Raw genomic sequence first — 26748 nt, 5'->3', positions numbered from 1 at the left:
TACCCAAAAATACCCGATCCGTTTACATAGCTACTCTAATCTAATTTCTAATCCTAATCTCTAATTCCTAATATCTAATTAATCCCTAATCTTAATTGTACTATTAAAGGCAAAATTAATAAAAATATAATATAAAACATTTTAAATAATATAAACTATAAAAATAAAATCTTAATTGAAAGATAAAAAATAAACATAAATAAACAAACCTGCAATCAAAATAACCCATAAAACCCAACCCTAAATCTCTCTCAACTCTCAAAGTCTACTGCCGCCCTCCCCTCCCCCATTCGGCCTCTACGTCACTCATCTGGTGCGCCTCCCGCCGATCGTGCTCCACGCTGTCAACGTCGTTTCTGCGTTCGGTTCCTGCTCTTCTCCGCCGCTTCCTCTGCTCCAGTCTTGCTGTCCGGTGCTGCTCCTCGCCGCGTCCTCGGTCACTGCAGGTTTGTGAGATCTATTTATTTCTCTCTGATTTCTTCTCTCTTTCATTGTCTCAGTCTCTCTCTCCAGAATTTGCATTCCTTCTCTGGGCTTGCTTCACCTTGACCTGAATTGGATTTGTGAGTCAATTCTTCTTTCTCTTTGTCGTGATCTGCTGCAGTTTTAATTTTTTGTTGTTAGTCTATGATCCAACTCATTATTTGTTGTTTCTGTTTAGATCTGTTGCTTAATGTGAAGTATTTTTTGTTGTGTTCAGCTATTTAGCTTTGATTAATTCACATTTCTTGCTTAATTTTACTTATATCTATTTTTTTTTAAGAAGCTAGAACTGGGAATGTTATTGCGAATCACATTCGTGATACTTTCCTTCTAATGGATTTTGATAATTCTTTTCACTCTTTTTGTTGGATCTGTGATGTGTATTGTATTGGATCTAATCATTTGGGATGGGATCTTGATGTATTGTGCTTCACTGGGAATGTACATCTGTGCTGATCATTGTTCTTCTGCAATTTATTTAGATTTTGAGTAGCCTGCAAATGAGGAGTCAATGTTGAAATTTTAACTTTTTAAATTTCTTCATGCGTTTTCTTTTCCCTTTTTCCCAAGGAATGATAAGCTCTGTACATTACATTAAATGTTTGATTCCTGGGAGATTGTTCTTAAATGGGTCCAGCAATATTGCTTCACTGTTTACACAACAAGGCAAGAAAGGGACCAATCAGGATGCCATGATTGTTTGGGAGGTTAGCTTTTTCTTTACCTACTTTGCTTCATTTTTTCTTTATTATATTATCATTGGGATGGCCTGATCGGAAATCAAATAGATTTATCTATCATTTATTTATTTCCTGTGTTTCATGGTTAGATTGCATACGAGCAGTTATAAAAATATCATGTTTCTTGAATTTTAGTCAATCTAATAGTAGTTTGAATTTTAGTCAAACTTGCTAAGGAAGGAATTGGTTCAAAACCTATTATCATAAAATCAAAAGATTAGTTTACCTCTATGTATGAAGTTCCTGCAATGTGCATTAAAACCCAAATGACTTGTAATTTATTTATTACATGAGATCAATCTTTTATTTATTGATCACTCTTTTATTTATTCGTTTATCCTATTACATCTTTATGGTTTCTTCCTGCAAAATAGTCAATGACGATGCAATTGCTTTATTTGTTTCCTATCATGTGGGGCATAGAAGTCTACTGCCAGTTGGTCAGCATTTAGTGTGTTGAAGACACTGAGTTGCTGAGATTAATTTTGAAATTTAGCAGCCTGTCTTATTTTTAACTTTTATTTATTTATTATTTTTATTTCCTAATTTTAATTTATTTAATATTTATAATTAGATGTAATTCTATTCCTAATTTGATTAGGTCCTTAAGCTCTATAAATAGGGCAAATTTTCTGCTATTTAGCAGTTTTAGATTATGACAATTAAAGAAAATAATGCAATTTCCTTAATTTGCCTTTGTTCTTTGTTTGACTCGCTCTCTCTTGGTGATTTTCTTCACAAGTTAGGTTTGTTCTTTTAGTTTCCCTTTTCTTTTCTTCCAAAGTTATTATGTGTGATTTATAGCCTTGCTTTCGTCTTTTGAAATTCTAAAATGGAGTTTACAAAACTTCTGCAGGTACTAAACCTGGAGAATATGGACAAAACCAGGCATTGGAAAATCGTGGGCTGTAGCGCATACACAGGGGAGGGGCTGCTTGAGGGATTTGATTGGTTGGTTCAGGACATGATGATACCTTAGGATCTAGTCAACATTAAGCAATAGAGTTAGGATTTTTTTTATTGGCCCTCTCAGAGAACTGATTAAGGTCCATTTGTACTGTTTTATTAACTATCTTATTGTTGTGGAATTTAGTCAACTGTGAATTCGACAAAAAAAAAAAAAGTCAAAGCTGTGAAATTTTTTGGGTCAATATTAATGATAAATCAGCCACAAAAGCAAATTAAATAACAAATATTTTTTTGATTTTATTATTAATTTGCAATGAAATAATGACCAAATGTTTTTTTATGAGGCAATCAAATAACAATGAAATAGCGATCAAAACAACAATTATTTCGCGATCAAAATTTAGCGATCAAAAAATGGTCCCTGATTGGTCGCTATTTTGTAATATTTAATTTACCATGACACCAAATTAGCGACCAAAAAAATGGTCGCTAATTGGTCGCTATTGTGTAATATTTAATTTGCCATGACACTAAATTAGCGACCAAAAAAATGGTCGCTGATTGGTCGCTATTTTGTAATATTTAATTTGCATGACACCAAATTAGCGACCAAAAAATGGTCGCTGATTGGTCGCTATTTTAGCGACCAATTTTCAGATTGTCGCCAAAAATTTAGCGACTGGCCAAACACCGACCATTTCATTTTGGTCGCTAAATGGTCGCTATTTCATAATAACGACCAAATTCTGCCTTTTAGCGACCAAAATTTTGGTCGCTAAATTACTGTTTTTTTGTAGTTGCCTCTATAATTGTTTCCATTTATATTGTAAGAAGGTGAGAATAGATATAGTATTTCTTGATAATTTGGCAATAATGCAGTCGATTCGTTGGTAAGGGATTTTCACTGGCTAATTGGTCGAAAATCCCATGATGGCAGGCGTAAAGGGGATTTGCTGGATTGTAGTGGTTAACAATAATTTATTTATGGAGTCTCGCCCTGAAATTGAGAGAGCAAGTCTATTCGAACTGAGGCCGACTTGTCTTGAGATCAGATCTTCTTTTCTATCGGTTTTGGGTACCATGGTCGTCCATACTTTTCTTTTTACAAATGAAACTGCGAATTAATTTATCAGATTTTTATCACGTGCACTTATCTTATGATGACATCTCTTTGTCTACTTTAAACGATTATTTTGTACCATCAATAATCTAAGTTAGATGACATCTCTTTGTCTACTTTAAATAATTATCGTGTACCATCAATAACCTAAGTTAGAAAGTTTTAGAGACATATTTTAGCGATCAATAAATTATTTAAAAATAATTGCATCATCACTAATTTTATTATTAATGATGATTTAAAATTTTCGTCCTTAAAAACATAAAGTTTTTATGATTTTTTTATTTTAATTAATGTTTTCAATGTTATTTTAGATTATATAAAAAAATTAATTTATGGAACTAAATGTTAATATAACTTGTTAATAATTTTTATTAAATATTAATATAAGTTTTTAACAAATTTAATTTAAATAAAATAGTAATATAATTATTTAATTAAATTAAAAATGTTTAAATAAGAATATAAAAATAAATGTATAATTCTTATATGTAAAGGGGTAGTTTTAGTATTACTAATATTCCCTTCTTACTTTTTATTTTAATATATTATATTATTATATAGATATATATAAAATAAAAAATATTTTTTTATCTCATAATTTTTATTTATTTTATTTTTTTATATATATTAAAAAAATAAATAATAATTTTAAAATAAAGAAAATAATTATTTATTCATTTATATATATATATATATTCACATATCAGACCTTTCATTACATTATCGATTTTTATGTTACTGAGAATGGAAATCCTGCTTATCGGTAGCAAATTTTATAAAAGATAGGTGCCCATCCAGTATTTGCTTACCTGTAATAGATGCTTTTTCGATTTGACATCAGCATCAATTCTTCAGCTTTTTTTTTTTTTTTTTTTTCTTTATAATTATTCTTTATTTACTTTTAGTTATTGAAATTTTTTTATTTATATTTTTTTCCCCATTATTTGAGGATGTAAACAAAAGAATTAAAATTGTCATCAAATTCAAAAGAATTTGAGAGATATAAATCTATAATATTGTATAAAGTTCTTTTGTTTGTGAAAATTAATTTATATTTTTGAATAACTTATTTTTTATAATTTAATTTTAATTTAAAAATAAAATATATTAATAAATTTATTTATAGAAATATTAAACCAACTGTTTCCTTTTAATTCTAGATAATTTTCATGCTCTTCAATAATTAAAAAAAAAAGGTGAAATAGAGTGATAAACATGTTTAGAATTATCTCTCTCTTTACCACTGGCATTCACAGTTATACAGACAGGGCCCTCCTCCTCTGTTATGGGAGACTTCTTCTTCTTAAACGACATTAGACCCAGTCAGCATGATAGTGGCATTAGCACTTGAGCTAGATAAGGATGGGAATGGGGAAATTCTTCATAAATGTCTAATAAAAATTTCATATGTAATTAAAAATTGAAAAAAATTTATATAAAATATTATGAAATTCATATATTAATATAAATTTTTAACTTTTTATTAGTTTTTTTTTCTTAAAATAATTAGATTCCATATTATGAAAAATTTTACTAATTTATTTATATTAATTTTAAAAAATTATATTATTTTAAATATTGTAAAAAAATATTAATAATAAATTTAATATATTAATTTTGAAGCAATTATTTATCTCTGAATAATAGTAATTTTAAATTATTTTAAAAATAGAAAATTCTGCCATTTAGTGAAAATTAACTGTTCTAAATTTTCAAAAAATGTATAAATTAATTATTGTTTTTCCAAAAGTGTACGTAACTATTTAATCCCTCTTAATTAGATTGAGAATATGAAAATTTAAAACTTAATATAAATTGTAAAATAATTAAGATTTCTTTAATTTTAATTATTTTGTAATTAAAAATGAAATAATTAATGTTATAAAAGTACAAAATAATTAATTTTATTGAGATTAATTAATAATTTACTTACTAAAAATATATTATCTTATGTAAACAGAACATGTAAAAATGAACTATATAATCTGCTGGTTAAAATAAACTTGTGATTTGGGGCCCAGTTTAATCTTAGTGGCTCAAATAGAATAGGGCTTCTGCTTGCCCTTTGTCTGGCTTTTCTTCTTCTTCTTCTTCTCTTGTCTAACCCAAAAAGAAAATTTCAACCTAGCTGCTGTTTCTTCTTTTTGTTGCACATTAGTTATACTTATTGCACATGCTTATAACTTAATCTACTTATTTAATTGGATTCGTGTTTAAATATTTTAATTTTCACAGATATTCTATCTATTTACATCTCGATAAATAATTAATAATTATATTATTAATTAATATTTAAATATATCCATATATTAAGAGATAATTTAATTGATTTTTATTTTATTTTAAAATATAAAAAATAAATGAGATTTTAAATTTAATTTTATGAGAAAATTACATTTCATCCTATAGTATAAATATATATATATATTTATGTTTAAATATTTAGAAATTAAAATTTACGGTATGTGTAAGTTTAGATGGTGAAAAATATATTTATTTTTCTTTTATCAGTTAATGACGCTTAATTGATTCTCTATTACAGTGCCATCTGTTATTTAGATTCGTGCATACAGACGTGTTAGAGTCTCTATCCACGTCAGGCGGCCATTTAATTCCTCCAATGTGCATGCGAGCAGGACTGCGAAGTGACTGAACCAATTATTTTTTCTCACTTCACATCACTGGGCTGGATTACTTTCCGTTTGATCTGAACTTGCGGTGGATCTGTCCCGTGTGTTCAGATTAGAAATTAAATGTTGGATTGGTCAATTTAAATCCTATTAGGAATTAAATGTTGAATTGGTCAATTTAAATAGGATTTGATGGGATAAAATCCTACGGTTATAAATATATATGTATATACATCTCTGAAAAGAAATACGGTGATTGTTTGTGATGTACCCATGTGAAGATGTGAAACTGACACTGTTCATAGTTTAATTAAAAATAGGGAAAATCATGCTTTGTTTTTAATATAATTATGTAAATTGCATGAATGGTGGCCGTACTTTCTTGAGACCAACACATTTTGTACTTAGAAAATTTTAATATAATTTAGGATTACTAGACTTTTTCGTTTAGAAATTAACAAACTGAAAAAAGTAGCTTTAAAAATAATTACTACTACCTTCTTGGATTTTTTTAAGAAATCATTCTTTATTTTAAAATATTTATGTATTTTATAAAATCACTTTTTAATTTTTCTGTTAAATAAACGGTTTATCGTCTTAAATATTCATGTTATTTAATTTTTATATATTTTAATTAATAATTAGTTATCAAACACTCAGATTAAACAGTAAATTTAATTTGTTTGGGATAAAAATTACATCTCACTGTGCTAATTCACCAATTATTTTTTAACTCACCTAATCTCTTATAAATGAAAATAAATAAATAAATGGATATCTTATACTCTCTTTCGAGGCGTGACTATTACTCATCTTCTGTAGCTCATTTCTCATCCTAAGACCTTAGTTAGAGTGGCAACTCCATTTTTGGAACCTTGAATGGACCAAAATAATTCAATCAGCTGCTCTTCATCACAGATGCTCTCAGACCCAACATGCACAGATCCTTATTGTTTCTTTTGCACCATGGATGAACCAGACCTATCTCTTAGAAGAGCCAAAATGGTCCAGTGTTTCAAAGAAATGACTCTCAGAGATGACCAAGAACATGTGTTGGTCTTAAGTAGGCTCTGGAACATTGCCATGACTCAACCTGACGATCCTGAATTCCCATCTCTTGGCATCTTTGAATGCATGGGGAAACTTATAGACAGAGGGATCAAAGATAAAGCATGGCTGCTTAGAGGCCAAAACATCTATATCCCGTACTACGCTGCTCATATCATTGGTTCCTACACCATGTACAAGGCTGAATTTGCAGAGAATGCAGTTATCTCAGGAGTGGTTTTGCCTTTAATGGAGCTTCTTAGAGGGAAGATCACATGGGTAGAGCAAAGAGTTGCAGTCCGAGCACTAGGTCACTTGGCTAGCCATGAGAGAACCTTTGAAGTCATTGCTGAGCGTGAAGAGGAGATCATGGAGCTGGCTATGGACTTAGCTAGCAATTGCCTTAAAACAATCTACACAAAGTTTATTAGGGTAAAAGATAGCAAGAGATTGAAGTACCACTGCGACCTGCTCACAAGAGGGCTTGGAGAGAGAGAGATAGAGAATACAAGGGCAGAGGAATGGGCTCGCCAGTTACAGTGCTGGTCTCTGTATCTCTTAAACTGCTTTGCATGTAAAGGAAGATCTCTTAGTCTCGTCTGCAAGAAACACTTCTTGAAGGATCTGTGTAGCATGTGGGGTGGCTTAGGGAACCGCACGTCACCTGGTGGGATTGGACTCATAAGAAGTTTATGCAACACTAAGATTGGAAGAGAAAGCATAGCAAATTTGGAACCAGTGATATTGAGTCTCTGCACAACCTCAAGTTCTTCTGATTATTGGCAGTACATGGCTATAGATTCTCTTCTCTTACTTCTCAAAGACAGACATACGAGATATAGCGTCATAGACATAGCAGCTCCGTTTCTGGCCGACTTGGTCGAGCTAAGAAGCTTAAATGAAAGAACCGAAATTGGAGAAGCAATCACACAGACGCTTTTACAAGATTACAACAAGATCAAATATGGGGGCTTGAGTTTGAAGAGCCAAAGTGCAGAGGAAGCATTAAGGGAGATATGGGAATTGAAGGTGGAGAGGAGAAAGAGAGAGGAGCTGATTTCTGATCAGGAACTGAAAGAGAGGAAAGACTTGGCCCGCATATTAAAACAAGAGGGAAACAAGAAGTTCTGGGCTGGGTACTTTGAACAAGCTGTCACCAAGTACACAAAAGCTTTGGATTTGTGCCCATTAAAGATGAGAAAAGAAAGGACAGTTCTTTATAGTAACAGAGCTCAGTGTCATTTGTTGCTTAGAAAATCAGAAGCAGCCATTAGGGACACCACTAGAGCTTTAAGCCTATCCAGTTCTGAGAGACCTCACAGAAAGAGCCTGTGGAGAAGATCACAGGCTTATGACATGAAAGGGATGGCTAAAGAGAGCTTAATGGACTGTTTAATGTTCGTCAATGGCCGCATTAAATCTGAACAGACCAAGAATGTTAAGATCCCATACTACGCGGCTCACATGATCAACAAGCAAATGAATTGCACGTGGATTTTCGCAGGTGTGAAGTCAAAGAGCAAACTTGAAGAAAAGGCAAATAAATCCAATAGGGATGATGCTGGGGATCAAAGAGGTGTTCTTGGTTGGTCTACACATATTTAAAACCAGCATTTTTGTTTCTGTTTAATATGTAGTTGTCTATTTAGAGAAGCACTAGATGTTTCATTAGGTTAGTGGTTGATTTTAGATAATGAAAGTTTCTATTTGTTTTTGCCAGGAATGCGCACTATTCTAGAGTAATCGTCCGCTGAAAAGAGATGGAAGAAGCAAGCCAGATAGGGAAGATGTAGGAGGGAACTGCGGTAATCGCTGCTGATTGGGTATGGAGAGAAGGGTTAAAAAGCTGCGACCGTGCAGTCTTAGTCGACTACAGATTAGCAAGGACGACGATTTTTTTCTTCTTTTTTTTTTTTCTCTCTAAGCTGATTTAGCCGAGCTGTTTACTTGCTAGCCTTCGAATTTTCGAGGGACTCGGGTCATTAGTAGTAACAAAGCTCAAGCTTGAAAATTTTCACCTGGCATCATCAATGTCCACTGTTCCAGATTACGACCCGTAATCTAATGACGACGAGAAAAATTAACCAAATCTTTTAATTATACCTAATCCAGATTTTACAAGTATCAAATCGTACCTAACTCACTAATTGCACACTGTCAAGAGGACACAAACAAAAACAATATATTATTAATTAAATTCAACCGTTTCCATAAAATAATATGCGCTTTATTCATTGTGGTGCCTCTAGAATGTTAGGCATATCTACACCAAGCTTTTCTGAGACAATTCAAGCGGTCTGCCCCTAAAAATGTAAAAGCTAGCTCAGAAGAGAAGCTATGTATTGGAAATGGAAGTGGAAAGCAAACGAAACCTCAAATATCCATGTCTTCCACTACTTCCAGCCATGTTTTGATAATATTGGATGCCGCTCCAGAAACGCACATGCACATTCTTCAAAATATAAGCTAATGCTTCAAGTAAATCTAATTTGAATATAAAGTACTACAAATGATTTTTTTTTATAAAAAAAAAAAAAAAAAAAAAAAAAAAAATTTGCTGTAAGAGCTCGGTCATATCCCAGCAAACGTGAGAATCGTTCCAGATGCACCACCATGCCACGCCACAGGAAGATGGCAAATAGATTGGCATTCACTTAGCATTTGCATTGTCAAATGAGTAAAGTACATATTCAAGCTAACAGAGCACAATTATAATCAATTATGACATATCCCTGGTAAAACGAAACAGGGGATGAGAGTTTTATTTTCAATGTATGGAGAACTGGAAGGGGGTAAAAAGTTTGAAACTATATTATTCTCAAACCTCCTGTACATAATCATACAACAAACATGCCTGCTTACAAGACTTTTCGGTCAGTGTGGACCTTAAGGCATCTTGGATGAACTGAGCTGGTTCTCTTCAGGTCCACCAAAACGCTTAACACTGCAGAAAGACCAACTGCTTAAAAAACATGTTGCTTTCCACGCTGTATCAAGGTTGAATCTGCATCCATTTTTTTATCCCACAAAAAGAAAAGCATTGAAATTGGTTAAATTTATTGGGATTATTTGTTTTTGCTCTGAAAAGTGAATATTCTCTCATGCTATATCAATTTCTCACAGCATGAGAAACAAGTTTAAATAGCAATTGAAACCGACTCATCATATTTTTTGCATGATGCATCAGCATCACCATATGCCATGTCAATTAAGAAGAAAGGAAAAGAACCTTAAAGGAAGGGCCTCTCTAGTGATGTTCAGTGACAGAATCTCTAGTTTTTTACTGGTTCTTTTTCTTTTTTCCCAAACAAAAGGAAAATAAATTTATCGGTTAATTAGAAAACAAAAGATTTTGGTCTTCAAATGCCTAGGAGACAAGCATTTCACGCACAGGCAATCGGTCATCAGCATACTAATGGAGCTAACTCACCACTTAAGGTTAAAAATCATCGTAAGAGCTCAAAGCAGCTACAACAGATCCTGTTGTTGCAAAAGTTGATGCCACGTCTGGATAATCTTTCCAAGATGTTGTGACCTTGAGAGATGGATACAACCAACTCTTAATGGAATCCACAAAGTTGCTTGAATCAAAGTTCATAATGGCTTCCCAATCCACTTGTACCCCTTTTGGGATTTTTCCGTCAAACTCCATATTAGCAGCAAGAAGTAATCCAAGCAAAACTATGAACCCAACAGCAGCAGAACCTCTAGACAGTGGCATAAAATTGTACCTGAAATTTGATCCCATTTATTCATATAGAGAAACATAAGTTTTCTAAGAACTAACACGTCATGCATTTGAGAGTATTGCGTCATACCAGTAATATGTCATCCTTAAAATTGCATCTCTGACATTTTCAAGCACATCCAGATCAGTGGACCCATAAGTTTCACCACAATAAGCATTGCACACAGCCTGTCAATCCAAATTCGATAAATACACGATTACTAATAGCTAGAAAATAAAATAATATTAACATGAACAGAAAATCCATTAAAAAGCAAAGTCCTGAATTTGACAGGATTAGTGAGATTTAGCAGGGGAATTAAGGGCTAGGTGTCTGAGAACAGTGATGAAAAAGAAGAGGAAAGTAGAAACTTTGAGAGAAAAATACTCTCAAGCCAATGAAGGTGTATATACTACTTACAAGAATAATTAATTCCCTAATTATAGCATAATCATATCCCAATCATTTCACACAATCATATCCATAATTACACAAACAATCACTATAAATCTAGGCTATTTACAGGAAGTATCTCAACACTCCCTCCCAAGCTAGAGTGTACATGTTATATGCTCCAACCTTATTACAAATATATTCAATTCGTGAACCCCGAAGAGATTTTATGAAAATATTAACTAGTTAATCATTTGAGTTGACAAAACTAATAGAAATGCATCCTGACTCAATCTTTTGCCTAATAAAATGGCAATTCACCTCTATATGCTTTGTTCTCTCATAAAAAACTAGATTTGATGCAATATGGAAAGCAATTTGATTATCATATATCAACTTCATTTGGCCAATATTGCCATATTTTAATTCCTAAAGAAGTTGTTTTAACCAAATGATTTCGCATGTTACCAGAGCCATAACTCGATATTCTACTTCTACACTTGATCTTGCAACCACACCTTATTTTTTTACTTTTCCAAATATAAGATTCCCTTCAATCATAATACAATATCCTGAAATAAATCGTCTATCTGAAAGAGAACCTGCCCAGTGACTACTGTAGGAGATTTGAAGAAATTGACAAACCCCAGTTGCAGTAAAGGAAATATCTTGTCGCGTGATAGTGAAGTAATTGAACTTGTCAATTAATTTTCTATATCTAACAGGATCTTTAAGTGGCTCCCCTGTTCCGGAATAAGTTTAACATTTAGATCCACGAGAGTGCCCACATGTCTACAGTCTAACATCCTTATTTCTTCCTATATATCCAAAAGATATTTCCGTTGAGAAATTGCAATACCTGTTTTAGACTGTGCCACTTCAATCCCCAAGATATACATCAATTTCTCCATGTCTTTAGTTTGGAATTGACTAAACAAATGTTGCTTAAGCTAAGAGATTCCATCATGATTATTTCCTCAATATCATCAACATAGACCACCAAGTAGATGCATCTATCACCACTATGACCAAAAAATATAGAATGATTAGAATTACTTCGAGACATTCTAAACTGTTGAACTACAGTGCTGAATCGTTCAAACCATATTCTTGGAGACTGTTTTAAACCATAAAAAGAGCGCCGAAAACAACATACTAAGCCTGACTCCCCCCTGAGCAACAAATCCTGGAGGTTACTCTATGTAAACTTCTTCGGCGAGCTCTCCATGAAGAAAGGCATTTTTAATGTCCAGTTGATAAATGATCTAGTTATTAATTGCAGCCAATACGATAAGGAGGCGAATAGAAGCTATTTTTGCTATTAGAGAGAAAGTATCACTATAATCAAAGCCAAAAATTTATGTGTAAACCTTTAGTTATAAGGCGAGCTTTAAGAAGATCAATTTTGCCTTCAGGTCCCACCTTAACAGTATAAACCCATTGACAACCAACAGTAGACTTATCAGGTGGTAAGGATACCAATTCCCACATTCTATTGTTATGAAGAGTAGTCATTTCCTCAACCATAGCATTACACCAACCAGAATGATCCAATACTTCTCTAACTGTCTTAGGTATATAGACAGCAAACAAAGCAGAAACAAATGTATAATAGGAAGAAGACAAATGATGGTAACTCACAAAATTATAATGAGATGAGGATTTCGAGAAGAGCAAATACATTTTCAAAGAGTAAGAGTAGCTGTTATTGCTGAAGGCATGACCAAAGTAGGTGATAATGGAACGAGAGGTGAGTCATTAGAAGTACCTGTATTAAGGAGAGAAATGTCATTGTTATTAGCAGATGGGTGAGGCCGACGTGTGAAGACCTAAAAAGGTGGTATAGAAATGGGAGATGGACACTTGAGGCAAAGGAGAAATAAGATTTGGAGGTATAGGCAAAGTTCCAGGAATAAAGGTTTAGTATGCTGGACTAGAAGAAAAGTAAGGAGAGGTTTCAGAAAATGTGATATCTGCAGACACAAAATATCTGTTAGTAATAGGGTTATAGCATTTGTAACCTTTTTGAAGCTGTGAATAGTCGAGAAAGACATATTTAACTGATTTTGGCTGAAGTTTGTCTCTTCCAGGAGCATGATCATGGACAAAGCATATATATCCAAAAACACACAAAGACAATTGGATGGAATTCTGGTAGAGACAACTGGGTGAGATTCTAGTTAGGAAATGGAACAGAATGAAGACTTTGATGCTGCAAGACAGAAGAAGGCATTCAATTAATCAAGTAACAGGCAGTAAGAACAGATTCCCTTAAAAAATGCAATGGAACGTTTTGATGTAGGAGTAAGGTGCAGACTGTTTTAGTCAAATGCCGATTTTTTCGCTCGGCATCTTCATTTTGTTGTGGGGTATGAGAATAAGAAGTTTGGTGAGCAATACCCTGAATAGAAGAAATGAGTGAATAAGGAAGACAAATATTCTCTTGCATTGTCATTTCGCAATATCTTAATGCAAACAACAAATTGATTATGAATTTCAGCATAAAATTTCTGAAAAATAGAGAACTCAGAACGATTCTTCATCAGAAAAAGCCAAGCGTAACAAGAATAGTTATCAATAAAGGTAACAAAATATTAAAATCCCAGGGTTGTACTAACCCGACTTGCACCTCAAATATCTGAATAAACAATGTCAAACATAGAAGTGGCCCTATTATTGACTCGCTTGGAAAAAGAAGCTCGAGTTTGCTTCCCAAGTTGACAAGACTCGCATTCTAAAAAAGGCAAGGAAGAGAGACTAAAAACCAGGTTTTGTAACTTGTTCAGACTTGGATGTCCCCAACGATTATGAATGAGTTCAGTGGAAGTGGTAGAAACAAAAGCAGTTGGAGAGTGAGAAGTGGAAAAATAGTATAATCCTTGTGACTCATATCCTGTTTCAATCATCTTTCCAATACTCCAGTTCTGCACAACCATAGATTCAACAGTAAAGATGACTGAACAATGAAAATCTTTAATCAATTTGCTAACAGAAATTAGGTTTTATGGATATTTAGGAGTAAATAAAACATTAGTCAAGGGGATAAAAGGAAGGAGATATACGTTATGGATCCCTTTAACTTGAGTTTGTGAACCATTAACTAATGTAGCTTTAGATGGTTTAGAAGGTGAAACAATAGTAGAGAAAAGATTGAGATTACCAGAGATATAATTAGAAGCATCAAAGTCGATGATCCATGAACCAATGAGTAAAGACTTGGTTAAATAAGCAAAAGAATTAGCAGAATGAGCAATATTTAATTGGGCTACGGGGACTAAATTTGTACAAAAGAGAATTTGTGACTGTGAACAGTATATCTGAAGCTACTGTTCACAAGGGACGTGTGAAAAAGAGGTGGGCAGGTGACCGGATCGAGTGGGCTGGAGTCGCTGACGTGGGACAATGCCGAAGGAAAGATTGCTGGAGAACAGTTCATGCGCCGGAGCGTGTACCAGAGTCAGATAGGTTGGCCGGGGCGTGGAGGCGCGTGGAGCTGATTCTGGTGGTAGCGCTTCACCAGGTTGCCAATTGGAACGTGACAAGAATGGTGGGCTAAGTGGTGAGACCAACTGATTTCCAGAAAGTCTCCAGAGGAAGGTGGCAAATCTGCCACTCACAGCTGAACTAAATTTTTTGGCTCAGATACCATGAAAACGATGTTGACAAAGACGAGGGAAGTAGAAAATTTGAGAAAAAAATGCTTGATGATTGCCCTCAAACCAATTGGGGTATATATACTACTTACAAGAATAAATTAATTCCCTAATTATAACCTAATCATATTCTAATCACATCACACAATTATATCTCTAATTATGCATACAATCACTATAATTCTAGGCTATTTATAGAAAGTATCTCAACAGTGTCCAACATCATATAAAGAAATTCTTCCGTAGACTTAGTTCATGAATACAATATAAATATGAACGAGACCTACATTTGAATCCCACCTCTTGTTTTTATAGTCCACTGAGAATCAAGGTTATGTCAGGTAGACGTAATAACAATTCAGTGTGATCAATCATATGATGTAATAAATGATGTAACATAATGTAATGCAATTGTCATTACATTACTATATTTGGTTACAAATAAGTAATGTAATAGAATGAAAGTTTTTATTTTAATATTAAATATATTTATGGTGGTACAAAATTAGGGGTAATTATAGCGAATAATTGATGATGGCAGTAGCTAGATGGTTATACTAGTGGCAGTGGCAATGGCAGGATGGTTATGGTGGTAGTGGCAGTTAATAATAAATGAAACCAAACAAGTATTTGTGATTACACCCATTTGTGTATGCAATGATTGATTACATTATATAATTATCAATACATTACTTTTTTTTTTCTATCACCAGACAAGGTAATTAAATTTGCAATGTAATTCTGATTAATATTACATTTTTTATACATCATACCAAATGTAGCCTAAGTTCATCTTAGAATTCACCATTACAGGGGTCAGCAAGGATTAAAGGAAGAAGTACATGTGCTAAAAATAAAAGAAGTAATAGAGGTATATATTACGGGGTTGCTATTTCCTAGTTTTGTTGTGCATCCATGGATAAGGAATTCCTAATTAACCACAAAATGGTAATACAATAGTCAACCTGTTAAGCTCCCTTGTTAAGGATCATGTCACGGGGTCTGCAGGTAGGAGAACTGCCTTCAGTGACCTTGCCTTCATTACGATTCCTTCCTCTTCGGGTGGAACCTATGATGGAGTATGAGAGCTCAATGGAGGGAGCTCGGGTATCTCAGAGCTCATTAGAAGAGAGCTCCAGAACTTGGAAGAATTTGACAAATAGTTTCTACTTATTTTATTCATTACTAATAATCCCTTTTTATAGTGAGGCTTACAATGCAAATAACTAGATACAAGCAGAGTTTAATTTGAACTTGGTCACTTATCTAGCTGATAAGATAAAGATAAAATCTAATCTAACTACTTAATAAATTCAGATAGAGATAGATCTCGATAAACTTCTACTGCTGGTGGACTTCTAATTCTGTTTGGAGCGCTTGTTGTAGTGCTTACAATGCATCCATAACATCACTCCTGCCTAGGGAAATAGCTTGTCCTCAAGTGGAAAGGAAGGATAAGCGAATTGGAAATGAGAGAAGGATTCCCAGGTGGCATTAGTGTCGGAACAGCCAATCCAAGCAACTAAGATTTCCTATGAACCATGATTCCGCCAAGATTGGATGATGCGAGCTGGAGTTGGATTAGATTCAGCTATTTAGTGTGGGAGGCAAGGGAGGAATGTCAATCGGAAGTTCTCTTTTAGATGGCTTGAGTAGGGAAACGTGGAACACGTTATGAATTTTGCTGTCCGCTGCTAGTTTACAGGCAACTTCTCCAATCCTTTCTAGTACTTGGAAGGGACCGAAAATTTAGGAGCCAATTTATGATGATGTTATTTGGTAACAAAAAGACGTCTGTAGGGATAGAGACGTAGCCAAACCCAAGCACCTTTGTCAAATAGAACCTCCCAATAACTTTTGTCGTATGTTTCTTTCATGCGAGCTTGAGCTTCCTGGAGCCGGGACTGAATTTCAGCTACTAGATCTCTTTCTTGTAATGCTTGATCCAAAGTGTCTACTCTGGTGGAGCCCGAAAACAACTTTGAATAGAGAGGTCTTAAGAGAGGTATTCAAGGAAGTATTATAACAGTACTCCGATCACAGCATCCATTGCACCCAATTTTTTTATTTATCGCCAACAAAGCACCTGAGATATATCTCAATAGTGTGATTGACCACCTCTGTTTGCCCATCAGATTGAGGGTGATAAGCGGAGGAAAATGATAGTTTGGTGCCACAAAGTCGAAATAATTCCTTCCAAAAATTGCTAGTCAAAACGAATTACTAACAATGGACTCCGGAATGCCATGCAAACGAAAAACAGTAGAGAAAAAAGCCTGTGCCACAATAATAGCTGTATAGGGATGAGATAAAGTGATAAAATGAGCAAATTTGAAAAATCGATCAACCACCACAAACAACATAGATTTGCCATTAACTTTGAAAAGACCCTCAATGAAATCCATTGAAATATCAGACCAGACCCGTGATGGAAGCTGCAAAGATTCTAACAGTCGGGCAGGTGTAAATTTTCAGTTGTGTCATTGGCAAACAGTACATGAGGTCTCAAAATCTCGAATTGTGGAACACATCCCTTGCCAGTAGAAATCTGTCCGCACCCGTTGAAGGGTCTTTTGAATCCCCTCATGTGTGGAATCATGAATTGCTGCTACAATAACATGAATTAGAGAAGTAGGCAATAAGTAAACCTTGTTCCGAAAATAAATTAGCCCATCTGGAAATGCTCAGCTATCATCCAATTCACCATTGAGTATCTTGTCCCGCAATTGTAACAATGCTGGTGTGTTTTCATTTTCTGCCTTCACGTCAACAAATAACAGAGGTGTTGGTTGCAAAATGGCAAATAGAGTACCATCATGGTCATCTTGTACATCTCTATGAGAAAGAGTATCGGCCACAAATAACAGAGGTGTTGGTTGCAAAATGGCAAATAGAGTACCATCATGGTCATCTTGTACATCTCTACGAGAAAGAGTATCGGCCACTTTGTTTAAAGAACATGTCTTGTATTCCACCCGAAAATCAAAACACAACTTACTGATCCAATGTTGTTGAGAAGTGGCCAGACATTGTTCAAGCAAATATTTGAGGCCATAATGGTCAGTATGGATAAGGAATTTCCTCCCCCATAAATAAGGACACCAGTGTTGGACTGCTTTAGCCAGCCCAATGAGCTCGCTATCACACGCCGCTAGTTTGAAGTGTCTTGCAACCAATTTCAGACTGAAAAAAGGCAATTGGATGACCATGCTGTTGAAAAACAGCCCCTATACCTCCCCCAGATGCATTGCATTCAACCACAAATTCAAAATCTGTTGACTTATTTGCTGATCCCTAACTGATTATAGGGATATGATTTGATCTAATTACGATCCTTACTTATCTTTGTAATTATTATTTGATTATTTGCTTCCTGTTTATAAATGATTCTTTATGTATAAATAGTCATGTAGACCAATTGTAAAGATTAAGAGTGAAATATAAGAATATTCAAAATTTTCCCAAAATTCTTCATGGTATCAAAGCCTTTTCCTGATTTTTTGGTCCAAATTCAATTTTTCCTCTTTAGGATTTTAAAACCCTAGATCTACCTTTTTCGATACTAACCCATCTAGGAGCCTCCCCTCCTCTGACCGCCGGCACCAGGAGAACCGCCGGACAGTCGGCGGTCGATCGATCAGCTTCGACGCCGGAAAAGCCCGCGCGTGAGGCTCACGCGCCTCCCCTTCCCAGCTCATGACCCATCGCCTGTCGCTGCTTCGCCGCTTCGATCACTCCTGCAACGATTCCAACCATCTTTCCGGCCTTCCCGTGCCATTACCCGATCTTTTGGTGAATCGATTGGGCTCTCTTGTGTGTACAACCTTGGATACCTCCTATTCTTTCACGATTCATAAATCTTTACCATGGCAGAGGGTAAAAGGGTCTCGATTCCAAACTCTGATAATCCTTCTTTGCAAATTAGTCCCATAAAACTTGATGGAACCAATTATCTTGCTTGGTCAAGGTCTTGTTTGTTGTTTATCAAGGTTAGAAGACTGCAAGGCTATGTCATTGGTAATAAAAAGCAACCGGATGATAGTGATCCAGATTTTCCTCAATGGACTCGGATAATTGTCTTGTTATGACATGATTACTTAACTCTATGCAACCTCATATCTCTAAGTCCTATATGTTAATTGCTACTGCTGCAAAAATATGGAAGGCTTTGTCCTTAACTTATTCTAAGATTGGGAATGATGCCCAAATTTATGATATTCGGAATAAGATTCATAGTAATAAGCAAGGAGAAATGACTATTCCCCAATTTTATTTTGAGTTATGTGGCTTATGGCAGGAACTTAATTACTATCAAGACTTCCAGGCAGACTACACCGGAGATACAGTCAAATTTCGGAGAATGATTAAAAAGGAGTGGGACTATGATTTTCTTGTAGGATTGAATAACAAATATGATCCAATTCGGGTCCAAGTGTTGGGAAGAAATCCTTTCTCTTCTCTAGAAGAGGCCCACGCCCATGTTCAACAAGAGAAAAGTCGTCGACATGCTATGCTCTATATTGCACCAGTTGAAAAGGCTGGGTTGACTGTTAGTTTGAGCATACCACGGCCTCCTACTTCTGAGAAAGATCACTTACACTGTATTGTGGGAAACCGAGGCATACCAAAGAGACTTGTTGGAAGTTACATGATCGTCCCACTAGAGGCTGTAGAGGAAAACGAGGTACCTCCAGAAATCAAGCTAATTTAGCAGAAACTGTGGAGGAGTCCTTTAAGGAGATAACAACGACTGAGTTCCTTTCCCCTAATGAACTTCAGAGTCTCAAGCGCCTCTTGTCTCATATTGACACCTCTTCATCCTGCCACATCTAACTTTGTAAAGTCAGGTAATGCTTCCCCTTTTAATAATGCTCCATGGATTATCGATTCTAGTGCGAATAGACATATGACAGACTCTTCTAAAGGCTTTCTCAATTATTCTCTTTCTCTAACCAAAAATAGTGTCAGAATTGCTGATGGCTTTTTTACTCCCATATCCGGAACAGGTTCTGTTATTTGCACATCTAACATTAAATTATCATCTGCCCTTCATGTTCCCCACTTTCCTGTCAACCTTTTATCTGTCAATGCTATCACCAATGCACTTAACTGTAAAATTGAATTCTTTCCTGATCATTATGTTATTTAGGATCTTCGCACAGGGAAGAGGATTAGCAATGGTAGGCTGCATGATGGCTTATACATGTTGGAGGGTGATCCAAATTCTTCAATATCTCAAACCTGTTTTGAAGAAAATAAGGATGTCAATCAGGAAATAATACAGTAGCACAGACGGTTAGGGCATACATTATTTTTTGTCTTAGAAAAACTTTATTCTAATTTGTTTGCTAAAACTCAGTTTGGCTTTTTATTTTGTGATGCTTGTGACTATACTAAACACACTAGAACATCCTATCCTTTGAGTCATAATAAAAGTCAAATTCCTTTTACAACTATTCATTCTGATGTTTGGGGGCCTACTCAAACTGTCTCCTTATCTGGTAATCGATAGTTTGTCACCTTTATTGATTGTTGCACTCGAAGGACTTGGGTCTATCTGATTAAAGACAAAAGTGATGTATTTTCTTGTTTTCAATCCTTTCATAAGATGGTTTGTACTTAATTTGATGCTAAGGTGAAAATTTTGAAAACTGACAATGGAAGAGAATACATGGATAGTAGTTTTTCTGCTTATTTGGAGAGTAATGGGATAGTACACCAGACTAGTTGTCCTTATACTAGTGCTTAAAATGGAATTGCTGAGAGAAAAAATAGGCATCTATTGGAGGTAGCTCGATCTCTTATGTTCACCATGAATCTACCCAAAGCATATTGGGGAGATGCAATCCTTGTATCTACTTACCTTATAAATAGAATGCCTCTCAAGACCCTTGACTTTATAAGTCCTTTGGCGGTTCGATAAGGAAAGAATTCATACTTTATTCCACCAAAAGTATTTGGGTGTGTTTGTTTTGTCCATACTAGGATGGCAGGGAAATTGGACCCCAAAACCCTTAAATGTGTGTTTGTTGGGTATTCTCCGACATAGAAGGGATACAAGTGTTATCACCCTCCCTCTAGGAAAAAACTTAGTCAGTATGGATGTTACCTTCCGAGAAACTGAATCCTACTTCAGTACCACCCACTCACCTCTTCAGGGAGAATAATGAACAAGAGGTGATCCCGAATTCTGTGATTCTGGATAATATGGTTCAACTAGAGAGTTTGAGTTCTAGTAGACAGGGGAGATGTCCAATCAGGGAGAAAGAATTGGTCTATTGGACAAACCAGATTTGAGAAGGTATTCAAGGAGAGACAAGGCATAAGAAGCCATTATGCAGTCTACTCAAAGTCAAGAATCTTCTTCTGGTGAGTTACCCAGTCAAGAATCTTCTTCTGGTAAGTTACCCACGACTCTTGAATGCTCCAATGACTTAGATAAACCTCTTGCACAAAGAAAAATGGTCAGATCTTGTACTAAACATCCTATTTCTAACTTTGTTTCTTATGAATCCTTGTCTCCTTCCTATAGAACCTTTGCCTTGTCTATTTCCTTTGTGTATATTCCACAATATTGGAAGAAAGCTCTTGCAAAACCTAAATGGAAGGAAGCAATGATTGAAGAGATGAAAGCATTGGCTAAAACTGAGACTTGGGAGCTTGTCACTCTTCCAACTGGGAAGAAGCTTGTTTGCTATAAGTGGGTGTTCACAGTGAAACACAGAGCTGATGGTACAATTAAACGATTTAAGGCCAAATTGGTTGCTAAAGAATTCACACAAATCTATGGAGTGGATTACCAAGAGACATTTTGAAACAATCGGGCCCAAATAACATTTGAGCCCACTTTCCACTTGGCTCAAAATGGTTAACCCCAGTTATTTAGTAGTTTCGTGCTAGCTATTATATACAATTCCAATTTTCCATCATCTTCCGATGTGGGACGGCTTCCGCACCGGAAGCGAACAGCTGACCATTACACTCGGTCCCGCTAAATTTGCGACGTCCTCGTCGTAACTATATCGATTATAATTGCTAACCAGGATCGGACCCTTGGGTATTGTGGTTCGCTAATACCTCGGGCGGCTCCACCTTGTCTCTCACGGGTAGCCCTTTCCTCGCAGGCCCACTAGCTCTGCACAATTTGTCTGACCCAACCTAGCTCTGATACCAATTGAAACAACCGAACCCAAACTGGCTCAAATAACTTTTGGGCCCACTTTCCACTTGGCCCAAAATGGTTAACCCAAGCTATTTAGTAGTTTCGTGCTAGCTATTATATACAATTCCAATTTTCCATCATCTTCTGATGTGGGACGGCTTTCGCACCGGAAGCAGGCAGCTAACCATTACACATTTGCCCCAGTTGCAAAAATGAACTCAATCAGAGTTCTGTTATCTTGCGCAGCCAACTTGGACTGGGACTTGCAACAGTTTGATGTGAAGAATGCTTTCCTCCATAAAGATTTAGAGGAAGAAGTGTTCACGGAAATTTCTCTTAGATTCGCTGATGAGAAGACACAAATAAAGGTGTCCAGGTTAAAAAAGGTTTTATATGGGCTAAAACAATCTCCAAGAGCTTGGTTTGACACGTTTAGTAGAGCCATGATGTCCTTTGGTTACCAACAAAGCAATGCTGATCACACTATGTTTATCAAACATCATAAGGGTAAGATCACCCTTCTTATTGTGTATGTTGATGATATAGTGGTGACAGGTGATGACAAAGAGGAAATGGCTCAATTAAAAGGTCGTTGGCTCAGGAATTTGAAATCAAAAATCTAGGAAAAATGCAATATTTCCTAGATATTGAGGTGGTTAGATCAGAAAAAGAAATCTTCATCTCCTAAAAAAAGTACATTATGAATCTTTTGGAAGAAACCGGTATGATGGGGTGTAAACCAGCAAAATCTCCCATTGAAAGTAATCACAAGTTGGAAGTAGGAACTAGTGAGTCCATGGATATTGAAAGATATCAGAGATTGGTAGGAAGGTTGATTTATCTCTCACACACTCGACCGGATATAGCCTATGCTATCAGTTTAGCCAGCCAATTCAAACATGACCCTCGCAAGACTCATATGCAGGCTGTACTTCGCACCTTGAGATACCTAAAATCTAGGCCAGGGAAAGGGCTTCTTTACTCCAAACATGGTCACCTTCGAATTGAAGCTTTTATAGATGCAGATTGAGCAGGATCTCTCGATGACAGAAGATCCATCTCTGGCTACTGCACAGTTGTGGAAGGAAACCTTGTCACCTGGAGGAGCAAAAAACAAAGTATTGTTGCTCGGTCAAATGCTGAAGCAGAATACAGAACAATGGCCCAAAGTGTGTGTGAACTCTTATAGTTGTAGAAGTTATTGAAAGAGTTGAGATTGCCCAAGAGAGACAAGATAACTTTGTATTGCGACAATAAAGCTGCTATAAGTATAGCACAAAATCCAGTCCAACATGATCGGACGAAGTACATTGAAATTGATCGGCACTTCATTAAAGAAAAATTAACAGACGATGTCTTGAGCCTAGTTCATGTGACTTCTACTGGATAACTTGCGGATGTGTTTACTAAAGGGCTTAACAACAAAATCTACCATAATCTGATTTGCAAGTTGGGCATGTGCGGCATCTTTGCACCATCTTGAGGAGGAGTGTTGACTTATTTGCTAATCCCTAGCTGATTCTAGGGATATGATGTGATTTGATTAGAATCCTTAATTATCTCTGTAATTATTATTTGATTATTTGCTTCCTGTTTAGATATGATTCTTTGTGTATAAATAGTCATGTAGACCAATTGTAAAAATTAAGAGTGAAATACAAGAATATTCAAAATTTTCCTAAAATTCTTCAAAATCAAAATTTGGCAATTGAAAAACCGGAGAGTTTGCAAGGGCTGCCTTTAATTGTTGAAAGGCCTCTCTAGCTGCAGCATACCGTTGAAAATTATTTTTCTTCAAAAAGTTTGTAAGAAGACTTGCGATATTACCGGTCTTTAATAAACTTTCGATAGTAGCCTGTGCCAAGAAAACTGCAAAGGGTTTTAATAGAATGAGGTTCTACCCATTTAGTTACTACTGAAATTTTGCTCGCATCTGCTGTCGTCCCTGCGCCACTTATGACATGATCTGCGCCACTTATGACATGATCTAAATAAGATACCTATTTAGCACCAAAAGAGCATTTAGAGTGCTTTACGAATAAATGATGTGAACGTAACAAAGTGAAAACCTCCCGAATGTGGCTTATATGTTCATCCCATGATTTGTTGTAGGTTAGAATGTTATAAAAAAAGACGAGTATAAACTCTCAAATGAGGAGAAAACACATCATTCATAAGTGCCTGAAAAGTAGAAGGCGCGTTAGTAAGGCTAAATGGCATAACTAAGAATTCAAAATGGCCATATTGTGTGCAAAAAGTTGTTTTTCCCACATCCCCAGTATCCATTCGAATTTGGTGGTAGCAGGAGCACAAATCTAGTTTGGTAAAATATTGGGCACCGTACAACTCATCAAGCAATTCATCGACTACAGCAATTGAGAATTTGTCTTTAACAGTCTTAGCATTTAATTCCCTATAATCCATACAAAATCTCCACGAACCATCCTGTTTTTTAACAAGTAACATAGGAAATGAGAAAGGAGAGCGCATTGAACGGATTATACCTTGTTGAAGCATAGATGCACATTATTTTTCAATTTCATCCTTTTGCATATATGGATAGCCATATGATCGCACTACTATTACAGGCGAGGACAAACAGATTCGATGATCACACAATCTTATGAGCGGCAACCCATTCGGCTCATGAAATAAATAAGAAAATTTTGCCAACACTGACTTTAGGAGTCGCCTGTATCTCTTACAGAATGGACCTGTGGCTTGAGCTCTTGTTGCCGGCCATCTAGTGTAACCCGCTTTCCTTCTCTAAGAAAATCCATGGTTAAAGCCTCGAAATCCCATACAATAGATCCCAAAGTTTTGAGCCATTGTACTCCAAGAACCACATCAAAACCATCTAATGGAAGGTGAACAAACCATCTAATGGAAATTGTTCACTGTTCAACACACAACCCAGTATTTGGAACCTTCTCTACATTGGCTACCGCTACCTGCAATCCAGCATGAGGTTGAATCAACAACTTAAGTCGTTGGGCAGCAACCTGACTTATGAAATAATGTGTGCTATCGAGTCGACTAGTATTGTAATTGGACAGCCCCTAATCTCAGCTATTAACTGCATAGTTTGTGAATTTTTTTAATCCAGAAATAGCATGTAAGGAAATTGCAGGCTCATCCGATACCAATTCTAGAGACTACTCTGCTGCATCCTCTTCCAGCTCAACTCAAAACAGCTTCTTGCATTAGTGTCCAAAGGAGTATGTTTCATCACAATTATAACAAAGCTCTTTTACCCTTCTCTGCCATCTCTACTCTACTTAATTTTTTTATGAAAGGTGGTGTGACACCGCTTGTGCTAGACTATTGCATAGAGTTACTAGGAATTGAAAGTTGTTTAACTGATGAAGATGTCGCTATGGCGGGGGGTTTCGGACTGACCCAATAACAAGGTTGGTAAGATCTTGCTTTGCTCAATTGTTGTTTTTTCTCAAATGTCCGGACCCAATTCATGGTTGTAGCTAAGTTTTAAGGGCATTGCATTTCCACCTCAAGGCAAATACTTTTAGTTAAGCCAGCAATAAATAAATCTACTTGCTGGTCCATTCTCACCATTTTTGCTCCGGCCAACAAGTTTTGAAATTGTTGTTGGTAATCCTCCATGGATCCAAATTGCTTTAAGTTGACTAATTCCCCTAACAGATTGTTTCGAAGGAGAGGGCTGAAACGCATGTTGCAAAGCTCCTTGAAATCATTCCAAGACAGAGCTGGATATTCCTGTTCTAGCATGTACACCCATAATTGTGCTTCCCCTAACATGTGGAAAACTGCCAACTTGACCTTATCTTCTTCAGGTGTGTTTTGATTTAAGAAAGATATTGATTTAAGAAAAACTGATAATATCTATGTAACCAAATCAGTGGATCACCGCTTCCATCATATTGAGAAAAATCGAGCTTTGTATATTTGGGAATCACCCCTGCCCTTGTACCTACAAATCCTTATGTCAGGTTTGTTAACAGAAGTCGGTTGACTACTGCTGCTGGTTATTGGCTTCTTGCCTCGGCTCCTATTAGATACTGCCAATAATTCTTGCAGTTGTTTGGACAAGTTCAACTGGGCTTCCATCTGAGCGAATCTGGCTTCATTCAAAGCTTGGGATTCCTGTAGCATTGATCGTAGCTCCTCTCTTTGGTCTCCCATGACAACTGGCTCTGATACCAATTTGTTAAATTCTCTAATTAAGGATCGCGTCACGGGCTTACGGGTAAGAGAACTGCCTTCGGTTGTGATCTTGCCTTTATTACGATTCCCTTCTCTTCGAGTGGAACCTATGATGGAGTATGAGAGCTTTGTTGAATCCCACATCGATTGTGGAAAAGGGGTAATGTACCCCGTATATGGACCATAGGCACTCCTCCCCATAAGCTAGCTTTTGGAGTGAATTAGGCATGACCCAAATTTAACATGGTATCAGAGGCTCTCCATCCAATGTTGAGCCTCCTAGAAATATTTCATGCACCAGTAAAATTCTGGGCGTGAGGGGGTGTTGAATCCCACATTGATTGTGGAAAGGGATAATATGCTTCTTATATGAGCCATAGACACTCCTCTCATTGAGCTAGCTTTTGGTGTGAGTTAAGTCTGGCCCAAATTTAACAAACTCAATGGAGGGAGCTCGGATACCTTAGAGAGCTCCAGATCTTGGAAGAATTTGGTAAATACTTTCTGCTTATTTATTTTATTCATTAGTAATAATCCCCTTTTATAGTGAGGCTTACAATGCAGATAGCTAATCAGATACAAGCAGAGTTTAATTTGAACTTGGTTACTTGTCTGGCTAATAAGATAAAGATAAAATCTAATCTAACTACTTAATAAATTCAGATAGAGATAGATCTCTTAATCTAAAAAGATAAACT

General features: G+C 35.8%; 2 protein-coding genes and 1 long non-coding RNA gene across 9 annotated transcripts in view; 2 read left to right on the top strand and 1 right to left on the bottom strand.

Annotated features, from left to right (window-relative positions):
- Positions 1-215: 215 nt before the first annotated feature.
- LOC122721344 lies at positions 216-2117 on the top strand. The gene is made up of 3 exons (XR_006347905.1): positions 216-563; positions 1054-1190; positions 2080-2117. It is a non-coding gene; the product is annotated as an uncharacterized LOC122721344 (long non-coding RNA).
- Positions 2118-6677: 4560 nt separating this feature from the next.
- On the top strand, positions 6678-8848 carry LOC110628038. Of its 2 annotated transcripts, none has more exons than XM_043948750.1 (2): positions 6678-8508; positions 8653-8848. In XM_043948750.1, exons 1-2 carry the CDS (start codon positions 6765-6767, stop codon positions 8673-8675), a joined length of 1767 nt encoding a protein of 588 aa, XP_043804685.1. In that variant the 5' UTR covers positions 6678-6764; the 3' UTR covers positions 8676-8848. The 2 variants fall into 2 exon arrangements, with proteins under 2 accessions (XP_043804685.1, XP_021630174.1); XM_021774482.2 differs by having other exon boundaries at positions 6678-8517.
- Positions 8849-9564: 716 nt separating this feature from the next.
- Positions 9565-26748, bottom strand: part of LOC110627290 (suppressor of RPS4-RLD 1) — a 30614-nt gene continuing 13430 nt past the window's right edge. For 2 of the 6 annotated variants that reach the window (XM_021773547.2, XM_021773549.2), the window contains exons 22-24: positions 10751-10848; positions 10363-10663; positions 9565-9936 (exon numbers count right to left, since the gene is read on the bottom strand). In XM_021773547.2, coding sequence (XP_021629239.1) covers positions 10372-10663; positions 10751-10848 — 390 coding nt within the window. In that variant the 3' untranslated portion in view covers positions 9565-9936; positions 10363-10371. Of the gene's footprint in view, positions 9937-10362; positions 10664-10750; positions 10849-17551; positions 19948-26748 lie in introns of those variants that run through there. The other 4 variants (XM_043948748.1, XM_043948749.1, XM_021773548.2 and 1 more) reach the window with 3 other exon arrangements.

This window comes from Manihot esculenta, chromosome 12 (assembly GCF_001659605.2).
Source record: "Manihot esculenta cultivar AM560-2 chromosome 12, M.esculenta_v8, whole genome shotgun sequence".
Taxonomy (NCBI): domain Eukaryota; kingdom Viridiplantae; phylum Streptophyta; class Magnoliopsida; order Malpighiales; family Euphorbiaceae; genus Manihot; species Manihot esculenta.
The sequence above is the reverse complement of the archived record's forward strand: the minus strand, read 5'-3'. Positions and strand labels throughout refer to the sequence as shown.